The sequence below is a fragment of the Amia ocellicauda genome, chromosome 8 (assembly GCF_036373705.1).
Source record: "Amia ocellicauda isolate fAmiCal2 chromosome 8, fAmiCal2.hap1, whole genome shotgun sequence".
In the NCBI taxonomy this organism is placed as follows: Eukaryota; Metazoa; Chordata; class Actinopteri; order Amiiformes; family Amiidae; genus Amia; species Amia ocellicauda.
In genome coordinates this window covers 39535247-39555255 of record NC_089857.1, presented here as the reverse complement: position 1 = coordinate 39555255, position 20009 = coordinate 39535247, and the positions used below count along the sequence as shown (strand labels likewise).

At 36.9% G+C, this 20009-nt stretch overlaps 1 protein-coding gene across 1 annotated transcript in view; it reads right to left on the bottom strand.

Annotated features, from left to right (window-relative positions):
- The window catches only part of LOC136755019 (A disintegrin and metalloproteinase with thrombospondin motifs 19), a 67631-nt gene that overhangs the window by 40926 nt on the left and 6696 nt on the right, over window positions 1-20009 (bottom strand). The window contains exons 3-8 of the mRNA XM_066711367.1: window positions 19757-19916; window positions 15760-15932; window positions 14120-14203; window positions 13384-13538; window positions 11910-11953; window positions 5647-5752 (exon numbers count right to left, since the gene is read on the bottom strand). Coding sequence (XP_066567464.1) covers window positions 5647-5752; window positions 11910-11953; window positions 13384-13538; window positions 14120-14203; window positions 15760-15932; window positions 19757-19916 — 722 coding nt within the window. The remainder of the gene's footprint in view (window positions 1-5646; window positions 5753-11909; window positions 11954-13383; window positions 13539-14119; window positions 14204-15759; window positions 15933-19756; window positions 19917-20009) is intronic.

Below are 20009 nucleotides of genomic sequence, written 5' to 3'. Positions count from 1 at the left end.
TGTTTTTTTTTTATGAATTATGCCCATATTAAATGTCTTAAAGTATCGTATCATGTACAGTGGTATCTATTACTGTCATGCTCACTCACAGATTTTTTTCTGTTCCAATGATGGATATTGTACGGGAGAATTGACAATCCTGTTGCTGTTAGGGCCAAGAGCCACATATGTGGAACATACATGGTATGCAAGCGTCAGTGCAAACCATACATTTCTGTCCAGACAAAACTAAGGGCTCATGAGAGATCAATTGTACCTGGCGCATAATCCAGTGATTTCTTATTTCTTAGTGATTTTGGTGTTCAAGTTTGAGAAAGCAGTCTCATTACATTAGTAGATGTGAGAGCTAAGAATACAGCTCTGTTGTAAGAAGAACAATACAGTAGATTAAACAATACAAGTCACTCCAGCAGGACCACAATCAACTCCAATCCAGTATTCTTTGCACAAATATTGTGTCTGGCACGAGGAGGGTTTATATGGTTTATATGCCTAATCAACATAAATCTCTTTCGTTTAGAATTGATTGTCCATTAAAGTTTCTCCTCCGGGGGGTATCCATTAGGAAATTCCTGTGATGGACACTGTTTGTTGCATTTCCTCTTACTTAGGATATAAACAAATACGCAAGTCTTCAACACAACTGTTTACCCCTTGGAAAGTATAAAAATAAATATATACAAACTGTTAAAAAGATTTTCGCTGAAAGGAAGAAAGAAAGAAAGAAAGAAAATGTCAGTGACAGAATACAAATGTTTAAATGAACAAAATATAAGGCGTAATGGAGCTTAAACTTTATACATGGGTGATTTATTTCATTTTACTTTATTTTGGACATTGCCCACTACCCAAGGAATTAGGAAAAGTTGATTTGAAAAAGACTAGTTTTGTGTCAAAAATCATGACACTGATGTTTGAATTAGAATGGTTTATGCTGAAAGAAAACAAACCTGAATATAAACAACTACAACTTTTAGTATAGGAGATAGTAGAAAGACAATACTAAGATGTAGATATACGTATGTATACATAAATTAAGTAACATTGCCCTACAGTGTGATTTAATAAATGTACTGCATGCTGTGTTGAGCGCAGTATACGTTACAGATGTGGGTCTTTACCTTAAGAAAGGTTGTCACAATGTGAACGCATGAATCCCAAACTGAGGTGTTTGTAGGAATATAATCCCTAGAGATTCAGAAAAAAACACTGGCAAAGCATATGTGGATAAGATTATAACTGCATATTGCTTTAAAAAAAATCTGCATCTGTTTAAGAGTTCTGTGATTGTCAAAAAGACCACCATGTCGGTATCAGGGTTTTATGTTATGGCTGTCCTTCATTCAGAACGAAAACTGGAAAACACAGTAAATTTAAATTTAGGTATGCATACATCTCCAATCTGGTTTTTCAAGTTGAATATTTGTCACGCATGGTTATACTACACTGTGCATAACATACTGCTTTTCATATCCATGGTGTATAAAACTGATATTTTATGGACAATAATCAGAAGTAACACTAGTAGTTAACAGTTTTTTCTCCCATGATCTGACTGAGCCTTTACTATAAATTGCTGGGAAGAAGACAAATGTAATCTAAAACAAGTTGTAAACTTATACATAACTTTACAAAAGGCCTGTGCTTATTTCTGTTCTAGGCAGAAACCTGAAGGAAGGTTACGCAGATTTATGGAAGAAATACAGGTCATGTCATGGGGATTTTCATTACAGGATTATAGATCTGTTCATGTTAAAGCAAAGGATGAAAACAATGTTTTATCTCTTGGATCTTTTACACTTGATGTGTAATTGAGTTACGTGTATCCTGAAGGAACTGATTTGTTCTGTCATCTCTTTCTTCATAGCACAGAGAACACACAGAACTGCCCAGAGAACTAAAACCTTAATAAAGTTTAAAATTCAGAGCAAAGGAACAACGTCAATGACTATGCAGCTGCACCAAAGACACAAAAACTAATCGCTTTTTTTTTTTTTTTTTTTTTTTTTTTTTTAACAAATCTTCCTTTCCTGGAACACTAGCTTCTTAGAGTCAAAACAGATGCTCAAAACCTTTTATTGCAATTCTGAAACTGGGATGCACCAGCTCTTCCTTTGTGTAATCGAATGAGATAATGAGAGATGCTTTTCCAAAATGTATATTGTCAGCAAAACAAAGGCTCTTTCATACGAATCCCAAAAGCTCTTCCTCATTAGCACAAATTAGTCTTGACTATTTGACCCAATTTCCCATGATTTTGTCAAAAGTTTTTTTAAAGTCACTTAGCCTTGAAAATGACCCAGAGCTAGGGCTGTTTGCATCACTCAATGGATGAGTGGTGCTTTTGTAAAACCCTTGCCAAGCCATGACAAATCACTCTGAGTTCATCTGGCACACGGGCAAGCACTTCAGGACTCATCCAGTGTTATTGTATCTTCAGAGTGGAGACAAAACAGAAAACAGGCCGACACACTATAAAAAGAACACTGACCAAATATTACTGCTAAGATTACTGCTAATATTACAGCAATGAATAGGAACATGAATTCCCACATACTATATAGAGTACTTTGATGTTATTTTGCAGATTAAAACAAAAACACATTTATTTAGTTTAGTTTCCATTATTGCTGATTAATCTCTGCAGGAATTAAATACAAATGGATTTCAGGTCTATTTTCCTATTACTATAGCCCCCATCAGAGACTTTTGGTGAATAATTGAACAAACAAAGCATTATTACCTATCCTAAATACACTGGGACAGAAGACAGGTGTTCACGGTGGATGTAACTGGGTGCAGGTCCACCTTTAGCCTCAGTAACTGCCACAGGCATTTTGACAGAGAGTGAGGCCAATACTGTGCCACTGATTGTGTGCCACAATATGTCCTGGTGATCGTGGTGTCCTTGACAAAAAAACAACCCCTGAAACACATGGCCACTAATTTTAGGTAATATAATGTGACACTTGCACTTCTACAAAACGATCAAAAGCAGAGAAAATTAATGATCGAAAAACAAACCCAAAAACTCTTGTGCAGACAATTTCTCTGCTAACATCTGAAAATCTCCCATCATAAGTAATCCTGTCTAGATTACTCTAGAATGACTTTAATTGTTTTATTATTTGGCATTGGCATTGTTTGGTTCTTGTTTATATATTTCTTTAATGATTAATTTTAATGGTAATTCTGAACCAAGTTATTTCAAGTGGTAGGAAGCTTGCTTTGCAACAGTAAAACAACATAATCATGAAAGCATGCAACTGCAATCATGGAAGGGATTGCACAATTATTTTGACTTCAACGGCAAACGCTACTTAGCATGTAAACAAAGGGAGAAGATGTGTCCAAGATCTGCTTCTTAATTGATTGCATTTGTTCTGAAAAGATGATCGTGAATACAAAAAATGAACTGGAATTTGGTGATAAATTACCCATTTTGCAAAGCATGCAGTGTATAATTGTCCTGTATGCGGTCACTCAAACAATTTTCAGTAAAATGATGGGGTGTGCAATTGAGGTGAAGCAATTATAGAGTGCCTATCACCATGGTACAGATACACCGATCAGCCATAACATTATGACCACCTGCCTAATATTGTGTAGGTCCCCCTTTTGCCACCAAAATAGCCCTGACCCATCGTGGCATGGACTCCACTAGACCTCTGAAGGTGTGCTGTGGTATCTGGTGCCAAGACGTCAGCAGCAGATCCTTTAAGTCCTGTAAGTTGCGAGGTGGGGCCTCCATGGATCGGACTTGTTTGTCCAGCACATCCCACAGATGCTCGATTGGATTGAGATCTGGAGAATTTGGAGGCCAAGTCAACACCTTGAACTCGTGATTCATCAGACCAGGCCACCTTCCTCCATTGCTCCGTGGTCCAGTTCTGATGCTCACGTGCCCATTGTAGGCACTTTCGGCAGTGGACAGGGGTCAGCATGGGCATCCTGACTGGTCTGCAGCTACACAGCCCCATACGCAACAAACTGCGATGCACTGTGTGTTCTGACACCTTTCTATCAGAACCAGTATTAACTTTTTCAGCAATTTGAGCTACAGTAGCTCATCTGTTCGGGATCGGACCACACGGGCCAGCCTTCGCTCCCCACGTGCATCAATGAGCCTTGGCATCCTATGACCCTGTCGCTGGTTCACCACTTTTCCTTCCTTGGACCACTTTTGATAGGTACTGACCACTGCAGACCGGGAACACGCCACAAGAGCTGCAGTTTTGGAGATGCTCTGACCCAGTCGTCTAGCCATCACAATTTGGCCCTTGTCAAAGTCACTCAGATCCTTACGCTTGCCCATTTTTCCTGCTTCTAACACATCAACTTTGAGGACAAAATGTTCACTTGCTGCCTAATATATCCCACCCACTGACAGGTGCCATGATAACAAGATTATCAGTGTTATTCACTTCACCTGTCAGTGGTCATAATGTTATGGCTGATCGGTCTATAAAGAAAATAAAGCAACTGGACATATCAGGCTTGGAGGATTACCATCACTGTATTGAAGACAAATACCTGAGGAAAACGGAAAAGGAAGAATGCGTGCAGACAATGGAATACAGTGAGGCTTAGAGAGAACACCGTGATGTCATCAACATTACAGAGAGGCACAGAGAGCACACCGTGAGGTCATCAATATACCTAAAGCAAACCAGTGGTGTTTGAGCAGCAGGAAAAATCTAAGCCAGGCTTTCTGTTATCTGTATGTATGTTTCTGTCTGTAATTTTGTATAATGTTTATAAATTACAGACAGAAACATAAATTACAGAGAAGGATAAGTGTATATAAACCCTGTGAAATACAATTCTATTATGATGATTATTATTATTTGGTTCATGCAATATCCTGCTTCTGCTGTGTTTCTGTATTGTTAGTTACATTGAAACCCTTGTTTCACTGCAATTTAACAAGAGAAATCAGGGCAACAGCAATCGCCTTGAATCACCTTAAATTGGTTGGATATTGACAGCAATGTCACCTGCATTGACAGCAGCAACTTTATTATTACAATTGTATTTATGAACAAACCCCTCGTTCAGATTTTGGAAGTTAGGAGGCGGAGTTTGAAAATTCAAAAGGGGGTTGAATAAGAGACAAGCTCGACTGCTCAGAGCTCAGAAAAGGACCGGAGGACATGACAGAATTAACAGACAACAGATTTTGGAAGCATAATAAGAGGCAGACAAGAGTCAAAGACGGTATGTATGGTATGGAATATGCTACCAAGTTCAACCTGAAGTTTCGAGTTTCTGATTCTTTAGAGAATGTCAAAGAATTTGGAAGATGTATATGAAGATATTTTTTAGCTTGGAAGTAATAAAACACTAATGCTGGAGGCGGCTGGCAGTTGACAACAGGAATGGACCCCCAATCTTCGTGCCCCTGCCATACACGCTACCGCTTCAACAGAAGAGCCACCAGAGGGTTTGCTTCTACCAGCAAGTGCCCCTACCCTATTCACCGTGACCATTGGTGTCAGAAGTGCAATGGCGCCTCCGGTGGCAGTCTTGTGTGTGTTGCAATGTGGGGAGAATTGAGAATGGTCAAACATTTTCCCTAGTGGCTCAGACAAATGTACCATTCATTTCACCTGCTAGATCTTGAAAACAAAAATGAAATTCTCTTACTTGTGACCCATTTCGTGAGCAATTGTAAAAGCAAGGTTGAGCCCATTGTCTTCTGCCAGGATGCATTTTCTCTTCTCACTGCACATCCCACTGAGATATGCAATTCCTAGAAAGAAAAAATAAACCTTAGCCAAAAAATGTAAATGTAAATTTAATCAGGTTTACAAAGTGCAATGGAAATCTTTATGAAAATATATGGTGCTTTCTGGGTTTATAAACTGTATATCAACTGTGCCCTGAAAAGAGTATTAGTGTAGAAACAGAAAACCCTAGGCAGCCCCCAAAACCAAATCTGTTTCAATTTACTCAGGAGAAACACTACCCAAATGGCAAATCAGGTGAGACCAATACCTTTTGCAGCATTAGAAACTGCAATCTATCAAGTCATCTATCAAAAGTTATGCATTGTTATTCCCATATTGTATTATAATAAAATATATGATTTATTTAGTGATACTCCCCCAAAAAGTACAAAATCAGTTTATTTGCTCAATTTACCTGTCCTTCATCTGTACAAACATTTATAATTTCTACAGATCTATAGCTCTCTGAGATTTGAATGACAGCCCTGTTCTTGTCTTTGCCCTCATCTATCCAACTTTGCTTCAGGTCTTGAACTGTAGCAAGTATGCTATTTCCATGTTGTAAACATCTATCAAAGTGTTGTCATATGCCTTCAATCACACTTGTCTTCTGTCTGTGAACAGGCTGATGGTACGTTTTCTTGAGCTTCTTTCAGCTATGTGGTGTTGGTCCATCTTTTCAGAACATATTTGAAAATATTACCCTTTTCCCGAGGAGAAAAATTACAATAAATGTTTAACTGGAACTTGGTGGTTGTGTTTTGTGGGATTTAGTTGCTCTTCTATGAAAATCAAATCTTCCATCATACCAGACATCTACTCTTAGTTTACCATCATGTGTATCATTTCCTTCTGCTTACCAATATGTGTTTTGCAAATATATGGTTGTATTGCCTTTGTCTTCTTATTGTATATATGTCATTCTAAAACTATGTTTTTTTTCTTTTAACAAACAAACATTTGCCAAGTACAACAACTGTTGTCACTATAGTTTAAAGAGTCTACAAACCCCCACAACTGGAGCTGTTTTGGGTGGGTTATTGGGTTTGTAGTTTGTTCAGGAACTCGTACATGCAATGCTTATGCTACAGTGATGCCATGACTCAGATCAATTTGATTGGCTGCTATAGGATTATATGTCCTCCTTTTGTTAAATGGCAAATTAAATACTAATGTATAGCCCATCCCTGCATCTTCCATCTACAAACATATTAGTTCTGCCAACATCCTCCCTTTGGTTGTTTTACTTCACCTGCTGTGCTTAATATATTCCTTCTATTCCTTATCCAAGCATGTCAATCCACTGCCCTCCTTTCACATTTACAATTCATTAGTCAATGTCTGAAAGCAATTAACAGGCTTATGATGAAATCCCCGTATATATGTCCATCTGAAGTTCAAACACATACATTCGGTGAATTCATACATAAAATGCCTAATATACAATTAAAAGACCAATTTAAGAGGTAGTGAAGAAGAGGGAAAAATTAGATCTGCACTACAATGTCCCAGTAGGTTATATCTTTGGGAAGTACACTATAAGGTTTAAACTGCTGACTTGCTCTGAATGAGTAAATATTTTTGCCTTGTGACAACATTCATCATAGGTTTTTGAAATTCATGATATTTGTAATCAGCACATTTTTTAAGAATTTACAATTAAAGGCATTTGGTGGATACTGCTTTCTAAGAATACAGTGTAGACATTTAAAGTCTTGCTTTCTATGCTAAAGTCAAAACTGGCTTCAATTAGTTATCAAATCAAACATCACAAAAGGAAATAATGTACAATCATGATTTTGGACTTACTGAGAAGCAAACAATATGGAAAACAATAGGTTTGAGGTTTCTTTTTTATAGTATTGAAAATTGTAATGTCTTCAACAATCCTAAAGCCAGTGACATAAACAACTTTTGATGTGTGGCAAGTCAAATCTTCAAATACTACAAAAGTATATTGAAAAACCTGACAACGGACTGACATAGAACAACACGGCTGTCTTATGTTCTACCTTGACCCCATTTTCACAGCCTCTTTGAGCAACCATTTAAAAAATCCAGAGACGTGTGCATCCCTGTCGTAGTTTAGTATCATTTAGTGCTGCTATTCAACAGTTCTGCTTAATCTTACGTTGTCAGTCAAGAAAAATGTTCAGTCTAATAGGAGGGAGTTGGGGAAATCAGAGCTCCTGTGTTTCAGTTCACTAGGTCGTTTTCAAAGTGCTGATTAATTTCATGCTAGACAAGGTATGAAATATTTTGTTTGATAACATATCACAAGACAATATGCTTAGTGAAACTGATGAAAGAGATGTGTACTGACAATCACAATTATGGAGTCAACATTAAATTTTACATACAAACCTTCAAGGTGTATGACAATGTATTACGTTTTTTTTTAAGTTTTTGTTTTGGTTTTGGTTTTCCAAAGCAGTTCTGCTTTACAGTTTTATACACAAAATTGCCAAAGCAGAACCCTCTGTTCAATTGACTGGATCAATTTCACCAGGTTGCTTTTATTGCTTTTTCCTTTAGATTTAGTCTGGCTGTGTGTTTAGGTTCATTATCAAGTTGAAAAATGGTCTGCTTCTTAAATACTGTAAATTAATTGTTTCAAAAACCCATAACGCTGCAATATGGTCAGAGGAAATGACCGGATGGGCTTTAGTCCAGGCTGAGTGGACAGCAACGATGGAAAGCAGGGAAGGCCAAGACCCCTGACACCTGGGTGAGGAGTCCAAGGAGTTGCCATTGACCGAGAACTGTGCTACTCCTAGTTGTGTTACAGGTGCAGTAATTGTATAAGTACAACTTTGAAAGTAAAATACTATTTTATAATGATGCTTTTCCCTCTTGAAATAAAACAGCATTGCCACGAACAAAATGAAATAAATACGGTGGATTGACACAATAAGAATTAATGTGACCTCGTTCTTAATCCTGATTCCTGCATTTGGCAATTATCTGGAGATGCTTTGTGCGACAACCTAAATGTAATCAAATTTCCTTAATCAATGTTATGTAAAGACCTTACAGAAACAGATATTTATGTCCTTATAAAATCTGTATTTATTTTGCCCTTTGAACCCCAAAATATTTACAGTGTTAGTTGATCTCACTGTTGCCAGAGGTGAATCAAAGACTGAATCAAATGAAAGACCAGGCGTCGCATAAAAATGCCTCAGAACTTCTTACCATGAACAGGAGAGCTTACATGGTACAGAGCAGTCACTCTAGCCTGTATTTTCATCAGAGCATCATTCCCACTCAATCATGCAAATATGTTTCAGACCAACTCGACGGTGTACTACCCTTAATGGGTTTCAGAAAAAATGAAAAAGCTGAATTAAATCAACTTTGCTAATTTATTACAGAGATTAAAGAGGGCACATAACAGAGCCAACATTTTTTTTCCTTCTCAGAAGCACAAGCACATTTCATTGCTGAAAGACCTTGAACTTGAACGCTTCTATAAGAAAGGGTTTTTTGTTTGTAAAAGCTCTATGAACTGTATGTATGTATGTATGTATGTAATCATGTCTGAACTGCTTTTAGAGTATAGCCTATATCACATGAACCTCTTCAGTTGGATTTAAATCATGCCATTGTTTTGGAGGGTTTCCAAGACAGTTTTACCAAGAGGAATAAGCCTGGGTTTTTTGGTAGATAATAATTTATTGGAAGGTAAAGAAAGATTGTGTGTATGGCTGCTGTTTAATGACAATCCACTAGATTAAGTTACTTGGTTCACACACAGGTAGAAATTATGTATTCATTATATACATGTTAATCATGGAATATTGAGACAAATCTTAAGTGATAATGTGAACAAGATATGAGTGAAGATACACCTATTGACCCCCTACCCTGCTGGTTTTTGTTCCAACCAAGCTCTCAATTACTTAATTGAACCCTTAATTGAACTAATAATTTCCTAAATTTTAATAATTTAAACAGTAGGGTTTTTGTTAAGTATAAAATTGTATAAGGAATTTATTAAGGAACTGCAAAGTCTCACCATCAGAGCATCAAACCCGCTTTGGCATCTGTGGATCTGCTGGCGAGGCTGTGTGGGCCGAGAGCTCAGAGGTGTGCCCGAGATTGCAGTTTGAACCCGAACAGTGTCTGACTCTAAACGTCTGTTATAAATCAGCAGTAATGGGCAGTGGTATGAGCTCACCCCACAGTACTTCTAAAGCTCAATTACTCAGTTGCCACATTAAAGTAAAGGATAATGTCCGCTGTATTTTAGCTGGTTATTTCGATTAAAGACAGATCATTTGTAATCTCTTTGTTTTGACATAAATAAATGCTCAAGGATCTTTTCTGGGGATAATGATTGAATAGGAAAACAGACGTAAGATCTGCTGTGATCATATATAATGCAGGCACCATATTTCTGCACCAGGCAAGCTCACACCTGTTCTCTGATATTTCCATATGAGGTATAAAAGGCCCTCCATGTTCTTAATACATAGTTCTCAGATTAAATTACCTCACTCTGTCATTCTCTCTCTCCTGAATGACAGGTTTGACCGTTATCATACTGGGCTCATCATTCAAACCACTGAGGAGCTGCTGTAGATTTATAGCTTTCTAACAATTCAAAAAATGCACTGTGCTTCAGGAAATAACCAGTGGGGAAATGTATTGCTGAAAGATACTTTTCTGACAGCATGTTTCTATTCAAAACATTTAAAACTGGGCAGTTAACTAAAAACAAATGCACAGATAGAGGGAACACTTTTCTATCTGAATTACAGGACCGAGTGGCTTACAAGTATCTGCCTGGCATTGAGATTTACTGGGCACATTGGGAGACCAGTGCAAAAAGATCAATATAGGTGGAACGCAGAGAGAGAAAAGCCTTTTGTTGACTGGAAACCTACCCTTGCACACTTTCAACAAAATCAAACATGCTTCAACAAGTTGTAACCTGCAGATGGAGAAGGTCCATGCTGCACTTCTTCACAAAATGATGAACTTCTGGGGTAGCACTGCTAAACCACTCACTGACTAGTATGCATTTTGCAAACGCAGCTTTCTGGTGAAACATTCTGACCAGGTCAAAATGTCTTAAGGTCACATGATACCTTTTTGAATCTCTGATTAAAAAATGTTGATGATCATCTGAAGAACAGTTCAGTAATCACCTGACAATCTTTGACTCCACCTCCTACAATGCTGTCACGTACTCCTTTAAGAGCAGCACATAAGAATTCATGACTGAGTCTTGAAGTCACCTTCAGGTCTTTATCACATGGATATACCGTGTCAGGGTTTTTTCTTCTTCTTCTTTTATTAAATTAGGAGAATAGTATTTATTTGTTAGATGTTTACAGTACTAATAATTTCTCCATGGAATACATGTGATGAAAGGCATTCATTAAATCCAACCAAACAAGGAAATGCCAGCGGTGTTAATCTATAACAGCACTGTAATGATGTTCTTAATAAAACTGCGGAAACAACAACAATATGTTCATTAAGCCAGTTAATAAATACAGAGAATGCCTTTTATGTTGCTGTAGGAAAGGGCATCTAAAATGGCAAAGATTAGCCTGCTTACAAACAGTCTGTTTTGCTTTAAATAAACAAATAAATAAATAATCTACTGACTTTGGGCTACATTTAATTCATTTTCAGAATCTTCATTCAATTGTGGCCGTATACAGCTATTGCTAAGTCACAATTTTAATTAAACAATATATAATAATAATAATTTTTCATTCATTTCATTTTAAAAGTGTTGATCCGTGTAACCCAGAAACCTGTTGCAATGTAAAAAAATAACACAAAACAGATCTGCCACGATTTTGCCTTGTCACTATAATATCACATTATTTATCACTGTAATATAACTGAAGAAGAGGTTTATCAGACCAGTTGCAAAGAAGAGGATTGAGACCAAATGTGATATCCAAGTAAAGCCCCAGAAATGTCTCAAAACAGACTCTTTTAAGATTTGTGCTGCTTCTCACAAGTGGGCGTGACAGTCATACCTCCCGAAAGCCCGTAAATCAATCATGAAACTACAATTCAAGACTGAGGGCTATAACATCAACCACTGTTCTGGATACTGCAGTTTGCCAATTGAGCAGGAGGAAAATCAATCAATACAAAATAAACAATGTCACAATTTGCATACAAAAGGATAAAAATCACGTGGTGTTAACTTACCTACGGTGTCACATGGTTCATCTTTGTGTACGCAGAAATCCTTCCTGAAACATAAAAGACGAACCTCAGTAGTCACTAAGCAAAGCTGCAATGATTATCTGACCCATTTACACGTAATTTGTATGGCTGACTGAATAACTACAAGGCTTCTTTATCTCCTTCTGTGGCACTGCACAGAAAGTGGATGGGATTAGCTGGGATATTTTAACCTTCATCTATCCATAAAGCTGATTTAGGGTTAATCAGGAGACAAAGTGCATTTCACATTAAATGTAAGGGTCACTGCTACAGGCTGTGAACTTAAGAAACAACAACGAAAAGGGTGCTCCATTACAGTTCTCAGACAAAGCAAACCAGTGTACCATGCCCTGAGTCACAGTATATATAAAAGAGGTGAATCAAAATGGCACCATCAGGAAGTTCCTTCAGTAGGAATTTTCTTGATGTGCTTGTTGTTTGGATCACTAGTCACTCACAACCTTCTAGCAGAAGCTATTAGGCGAACCCCCCGTGCATATTGTGTGCTCAGTGTGCAGTTTGATGTGTATTTGACAACAGCTTTATGAAGACCTTTACGGTTATTTTGTTAATCCGTAAAGTGGAAAAGAAAAGAAAAAAGGTAGATATGCTTTGTTATTGGAAAGTCCAATAGAAGAGTACTGCTATCTGAATATCACATTGCAGCTAACCGAAAAGAAGATTATTGCATGCTATAATTCATGGAAATTAGATAAATACATTTAAAAAAATATATAAACATTTGGGTCCTTACTTGGAATGAACACCCTGGAGTTAGAGAGTATCAATTAAACAAGATCGCCTCCTTAACGGGAGCAGAGAAATCCTCTATTCAGACCCCCACCTTTTCTATTTAATAATACAGAAACTAAAATCCCTGTCTCTCTTAAGCAGTAAAGACTATTCTGTAACACCTCCAAAAACTCAGAACGCACTGCGAAAAAGAGACATCTACTCCAGAAGGGGCTTGATTTATTCTTTAATTAAACTACTTTTATTGCCAGGTTCTTAGCATGTAAATGGCGATTATTGATGCCAACAGCTGTCATAGAAAATCATGTACATCACAGCGGAAAACATGGAGGGGCTAGCAGGCCCAACTACTTCACTGATTTGTTTACATTACTACAAATTCTATCACAGGAAACAAGAATGTTTTTGTTTAGGCTACAAAAACTAATTTGATGTTGATGTTTAACACAACCCTCGATGCAGTCTTGCCAAGATGTGTTATGTCAGTTCCAAAAGGCCTGTAAATCAAAGTAGGCTGGCTCTAGTTCAATAAGGGCTAATATTAGTCCTACCTTTAGGTGTTAACTAACCTCACATAGGCTGTAACCACATTTTTTTCATTTGCTTCAGATTTTAAGAGGCTCCTGGCATCTCTGCCCTAACACAGTGTCTTGTAAAGTGATAAAATTACGAAACTTAAGAACTAACCAGTGATTTCTCGTACCTTGTAATGAATATAGCTGTGTCCACCGATGGCAGGTCATCCCGCCATCTTGTTGAGAAATCAGTGTGAATGTTCTTTCGACCAAACTCCTCGTGCTGCCACTTACAGAAACTCTCCAGCATTTTTTCCCCATGATGCCCGATGTACATGTCTGCCTTTGAAATAAAGTTTTTGTTTACTTGACACCACTTGGGCCACATTTAAAATGGTCATCATTGCAGCGACAGTTATTTTAAAGTAAACTAAGAAAACAAATGCAGCCAAGTTATGCTTAAGATAAAGTATACAAAGGGTAAGTTAGTGACCATGTTTTGGGCCAAGGCTCCAGATGTTATACTGATGGACTTGTCAGTTAAGTAAACACCTAATTGAAGATGCATCATTACAGAAGACATTAGGGGTTTATAATGGTCTTCACTCGGAGGTGACAATGTAATCCCCCCAAAATAATGCCTTTGATGGTCCCTATTTGCAGTCCATCTCTGTTAATATCTTAGAACATTTTTATGCATTAATTAGGTGTCAAGTGACCACAAACATATATATTATGGAATAGTAATGGAATTGTGATGTACGACAGATATGTATCAATGTATGACTTATGTTTCCCACAGCATTTTGTCTTAAATATTAGTGTTCTTACATATTACATCATTTAAAAAAATCTTATTAACTAGCTCTGTACTGTTTCCATGGGAGGTATACAAGCGTATATATGTAGAAAATTGTTTCTTACTGGAGTCTCCTGAAGGAGCACTAGCTTTGTAAGTCGTATATTAATTTGGATACCAAGGCTCTTATGTTGAAACAGATTAAAAACCTAGGAATGAAACAGAAAGAGTTTGAGTTGAGTGTACTTTTCAGAAAAGCAAAATGCATCCAAGGTCGATGATTAAAAACAAATTTTCATACACAGCTGAATCCTAGTACATTGAAACCTTTTATTAATTGTAACTAAAAATTAAAAAGAAAAATAATTATTCAGGTGCACTTTAGTATTTGTCCAGATAAACAACACAAAATGTACAAATAGGACCATCAATATTGCATCAAGTGTATGAATATATACAATAACACAGACAGAGAGGATATCTTCATCATGTCAGATGATATCACATTTTGAATATAATTTAATGTTGAACACACAATTAATTTTTACAAATACAAAACTGATAAGTTAAAGGTTGAAAATATTAGTGTAGTTAATATCAGTAGAAGTAGTAGTAGTGATATTATTATCCATCCAGCCATCCATCAATAACCACTTCATCCAGTACAGGGTCACAGTAATGTTATTATTATTATTATTATTATTATTATTATTATCATCATCATCATTATAATAATCTGCCTTAAACTGTGTGTACAAAGTGGCGAACTCTTCCTGTACCTTCACCGCGTTCTGGCAGTGGTGCAACAATCCGTTTCGGTCATGAAAATTACTGCCTCTGATATTTCACAGGCCTCGAGAGGCCATATTAGGACACCAAGTTAAATTCAATAGTCTCATGTAACAAGACTCCCCTCGACAATGTTATAAACACACTGCATTAACAGGCGAAGTGCTCTCGGCAGTGGCGGACAAAGAAAGGGTTCTTTCAGAGCGAGCGTTCACACGACGCGCATCCATTACATTCAGTTGACTATACGACTTAATGAACCAGCTAAGAAACCGGAGGAACACATTAGTTCTGTAATACCTCATTATATGAATACAAAAATCAAATTTGCCTAATGGTAATCTGTTTGGGCTAATATAATTGCTTTTTGGCTAGCACAATGGGCAGGCCTCATTAAAACGCAGCGGGATCTCTTGGACATTAAGCTGCGGAGGCCCAGAACTTTGTGAGCACCGTGGGCACTTCAGATAAAACACTGTAGCCAAACTCTAAGCTGTAATTTGCACTGACTGTTCCTCTGACTGTGTCACCTCAAGCCTCGGTGTCATTGACCTTCTTTTCACATAAGGCTGTGAGGGTCATTTGTTTGCATTCAGCATTCTTAACCTCCGTTTGTTATGGAGAGGACACGTTCATTATGAGAAGACACAGTCATGAATGAAATGTAACAGGAGAGTTTTGCTTTTCACTTGCCTGCAACAGAAAGAAAGTATATTAGAGCACTTCTTAAAATAGCTGTAAGCATTATGAACTGTAATTATAAATCAAATGCTTGACCCTGGTGTAATCAACACCATGCTCCAATATACTAATTTACTCAGCATCCAGAGACATGATTAACAAACAACTATATAGACCATACATAATGTATTAGAACTGGCATAAGATAAAAACTGTAACAAAAACGTAACACTTCACCTCAGATCTATAAATAACTTTTCACTGGGTTGTTCTACATAAATTAATAATAGTTTACCATATTCATAATTGTGAGAATGAACCTCTTTGCAGCTTCTGCTCCATGGTAACTGACCATGGCCGGATCAGCAACCACTAAGGTCTCCACGTTGTATTCATGAGGTAATTTGTAGGAGTATCTTTTCCGTCTTCTGCTTTCTGTTACTTTTCGGTTTTTATTTTTCTGTTTCTCTGCAAAAACAAAAGAAGAAAAGAGAATACACAACGTTATGGGTGACTAGAGGGGGATATAAATGACAGCATCGAGATTAAGTTGTACTTTAGAGTGGAAAAATATAACTTCTTCCCCTATAGTGTGAAAACACGTTTTCATATTGTGAAGAAAAAATGCACAAAACGTTCAGTTTGATTAAGGGTTCCATAAAGTAAGCCCATGAACTTACTCAACAAACTCGAAGACGTGAAGAATGAGGCATCGCTGGAAACCAAACTAGCCATTAACTGCAGCTATAGATGGATCTCAAAATCATAGCATTTCTGTCTTTTGGTAGCAGATGACTAGTTAACCAGTACATTTCCTTTGTTTACATATAGCTGGGTCACCAGCATCCTTCCTTGCATTATAACAGATGTACAAACCACACCTTCTTGACTTTTGACAATTATTGAGAATCTGGTATTAGCCTCCTCTTCTGCTAAAAGCTATAGCAAACATCTTCAAAGCCCTTCATCCTGTGTGTTTGTAGAAAAGCAGGCTGTGAATGGGTCACAGAAATGGAGCAAAGATCAGACTTCTTAATGAAAACCTTCAAGACAGTCAACAGCCATCCTTCAAGAACTGGTATCAGCTAAATCACTGTCGGCAACTCATCGCCTCTTCAGGCAGGTAGTAATGCCTCCCTTGTCAAGCACTGGGCTGATGTAGAACAAAAGCCGGATTTCACTGATGGATTGAACCACCACAGAGATATATGCCTTAATCAGATATCAGTATCCATGTACACCCAGAGGACATACTCAACAAATATATTGCATTACAGGTCAGGGTATGTGCCATCCTTTATTGCCTGAGGCACTGCAATACTCCTCTGCACTTGGAGGCAACAGATTACTTTGAAGTGAAAAGAAATGTGCAGGTTAAGGTGATGTGGCTAGTCAGCACACGCACTAGTGGCAGACATTCTGTTTCATAGGGGAATACTTGTACAGCACATGACTTTGTACTGATTGTTCACTCTAGGCAACCTTCATATTCATTGAATACAAATCTGCAGCCCTTACAGACTTTGGGATGTTTGTTTGTAATAGAATTGTTTAAATGTGCATTTTACTCAATTTATTTAAACGCTTCACTACTTTCTGCACATTTCATTTGCACAGCTTATGCATCAGGATGTTATTTTATTTTTTTAGATAATAAATTAAGGTTTCAAAAATCATAAACCCACAAGAATTAGGCCTATTACTACCAGAATGTTGTACTTTTCTTACACTACTGTGATCATAGTTAATAAAAAACTAATTTCAACAGGGGAACATTTTTCCAACATGGTATTTAATTTTACTAATAACAGCTATTAGCCATTACAGGGAATAAATATCTTCAATATCACTGGCTTAAACAAACTCTCTCTTAAACACTAGTTCCACTCAGGATACATTAACAATAATGTAGACTAATTGCAGAGTGTAATTGGCAGTAATAAAGGAAAGTAGATCCAGTCTGCTTTGAATCTGAGGTGGCTCAAACAGTAGTGAAAGTCATAATCACACTGACCCAGTTTTCTACGCCAATTAAGTATAATTTTGTCATCAGCTATTCCTGCCACCATGAATGTCAATAGTCCTGGGTGACCTTGCATTGGTGTTTGAGTAGTATCGCTGCTGACTGAAGTTCTGCTATTTCTGCATCAGAATTTCAACCTGTTTTAAAAAACTGAAGCCTTCACTTCAACCCAACAGACAGAGTCCAGCTGTGAATTAAGTTTATCTCAGAACAAGCTCTTCCTTAGATAAAAAAGAAAAATAGAAACATTTATATCCTTTCCCATAATAAACTGCTGCCATAGTGAAACATCCCCACAGAATTAACAGCTGTACACATCTGGAAGGAGTTTCCAACAAGCAAACCGAAGTTCTTATTGTGAGATGATTTACAGTTGCCAAGTAGATTTTTAGACCAGGAACTATGGGTGTCGGTAACAGGGGATCTATACTGATTGAAACTTTAGAACAAATGTCAGTTCTTAGAAAAATCAAACACAGAAAGCAAAATACTCACTGCCTTGTCAACAAATATCAGACAATTCCCAAATGCCTACACAAACAAATACTATAGCTGTTGTGCATCAGCTCTATGGAGAAGGAAGGGGGAGGATAGGTATCTTAATTAATAAGATTTCATATATTAAACTAAAAAACAGATCTAAAAAATCTTAATAGAGAAGCACTATGAACTGAAAGTAGTCATAAATATACACAGTAGCACCTGTTGCTGCATGAAAACTGTGAGGATGAAGAAGATATACCCTACGGTACCTAATATGACAGTAGTTAAGATACTCTCTGGTGAATTCTGGGTTAAACATGGTAAAGAATAATAAACTCTTCTGTGTATTTGACTTGACTAAAGGATTAGAGGTCAATTGGGGAGCTCTTTTACCCATTCTAATATATTTATGTAAGAAAAAGACTATACATTTCAGAAACTTCATGAAAACAGAGTGTATGCAAAAGACCATACAAAAATAAATAATTGCATTGAATTAAGAAAGAAAGAAAGAAAGACCCAATACTTAATTATTCAGTAAATGAACACATTTGAGCAGTGAGAGGACTGAATTGTCTCTGGGAGTAATGATGTTAGTGATGAGTCATCATTAAATATAACAGATTATTGAAGAGGATGTAAACAAGACAGAACCCAAATAATGAATACATTTCATTTATTAGTGCAGTAATAACACAACACTGTAGCATGGCAGGTAGACTGGAAAAGTTCATATTCAATATTACACCATCCCCAGAGCCTCATCCATAACCACCATCAAAAACTGTTAGCAATTCCTGAACATTGCAGCCTGATGTGCACATATGGCTGCCAAATTAAATAATAATAATAATAATAATAATAATAATAATAATAATAATAATAATAATAATAATAATTGTATACAATTAAAGAACTATATAATTTTAGGATAAGAATTAAATGAATCCAATAATAAACTGATTATTTTAGATTACAAGTTTTCACTTTTTGAAAAAAAAACATTGTCACTTTTAACATACCAGATTTTAAACAATAGGGTCTTTTACTTTCCAGAAAGTGTTCTGCAAATCTACAATCAATCTCCAGCTCAGTCACTTGTTATTTATCTCAAGTCCAATGTAAAAGAAACAGAAAGAAAAGCTTTCTTCTTTACCACAGAGATTCAGTCTTCTGGGCTCATCAGTGGACTGTAATTCATCCCCTACTATTCATTTAGCTAAGCAGGTAGGAGACTCTTTTTAATTAGATGACCTAATGTTTAATTGCATTAACGTCCACGGGAATGTGCAACAATATGCCAGATGTAACTGGAAGAATTGAACAATCTCATGCATAAAACAGCACTGGTCTCAATACGACACCAAACGGAAGGCTCTCGGACAGTACTGTAATCAAGATGTTTAACTCAACTACCTCTTTATTTACATTTCAAAGACCTCCGTTCTTCACTGAAAAGTGCATTAGTTCAGTAATCAGGATATTATTCCTTGAAATTGGCTTTATTTTAAATATAATAAAACCTCACAAGATGGGGAACCAGAACGGGAACTTTTTCCTAGTGACTGGACAGCACTTTATCAATTGGATAGTTATATGATTTCTTTTAAGGGGGGCAATAGAGGAAAAACCTTTAATCAAAATAAGTGCCAATAGCAATACCAATAAACAGCTAACATTTAGAAACCCTCCTAGTATCGGTTAGGAAAAACATGCTAATTATTTCATTAATAATGTGAAATATGACTGTAAAATATACACAGCACATGCAAAGTAATTGACATACCAGGGAAGACTCCACAGTAGCTGTGCGTCGCCGGTCTTTCTGTCTTCTCCTCCATTGACCGCTTTCTTCTGTACACACGGTGAGCATGACCTGTTACCGCTAGTGTGTGATTCAGAGGTTCAATAAATAGGAAATCCTCATTCAGCTGAATGAACCCCATCTGAAAAACAAATGTAAACGTATAAGTATTCAACACTAAGTAGTTGTACAGTCAAATGTTATCAATGTTAAAATATAGCATTATTTAAGGTGT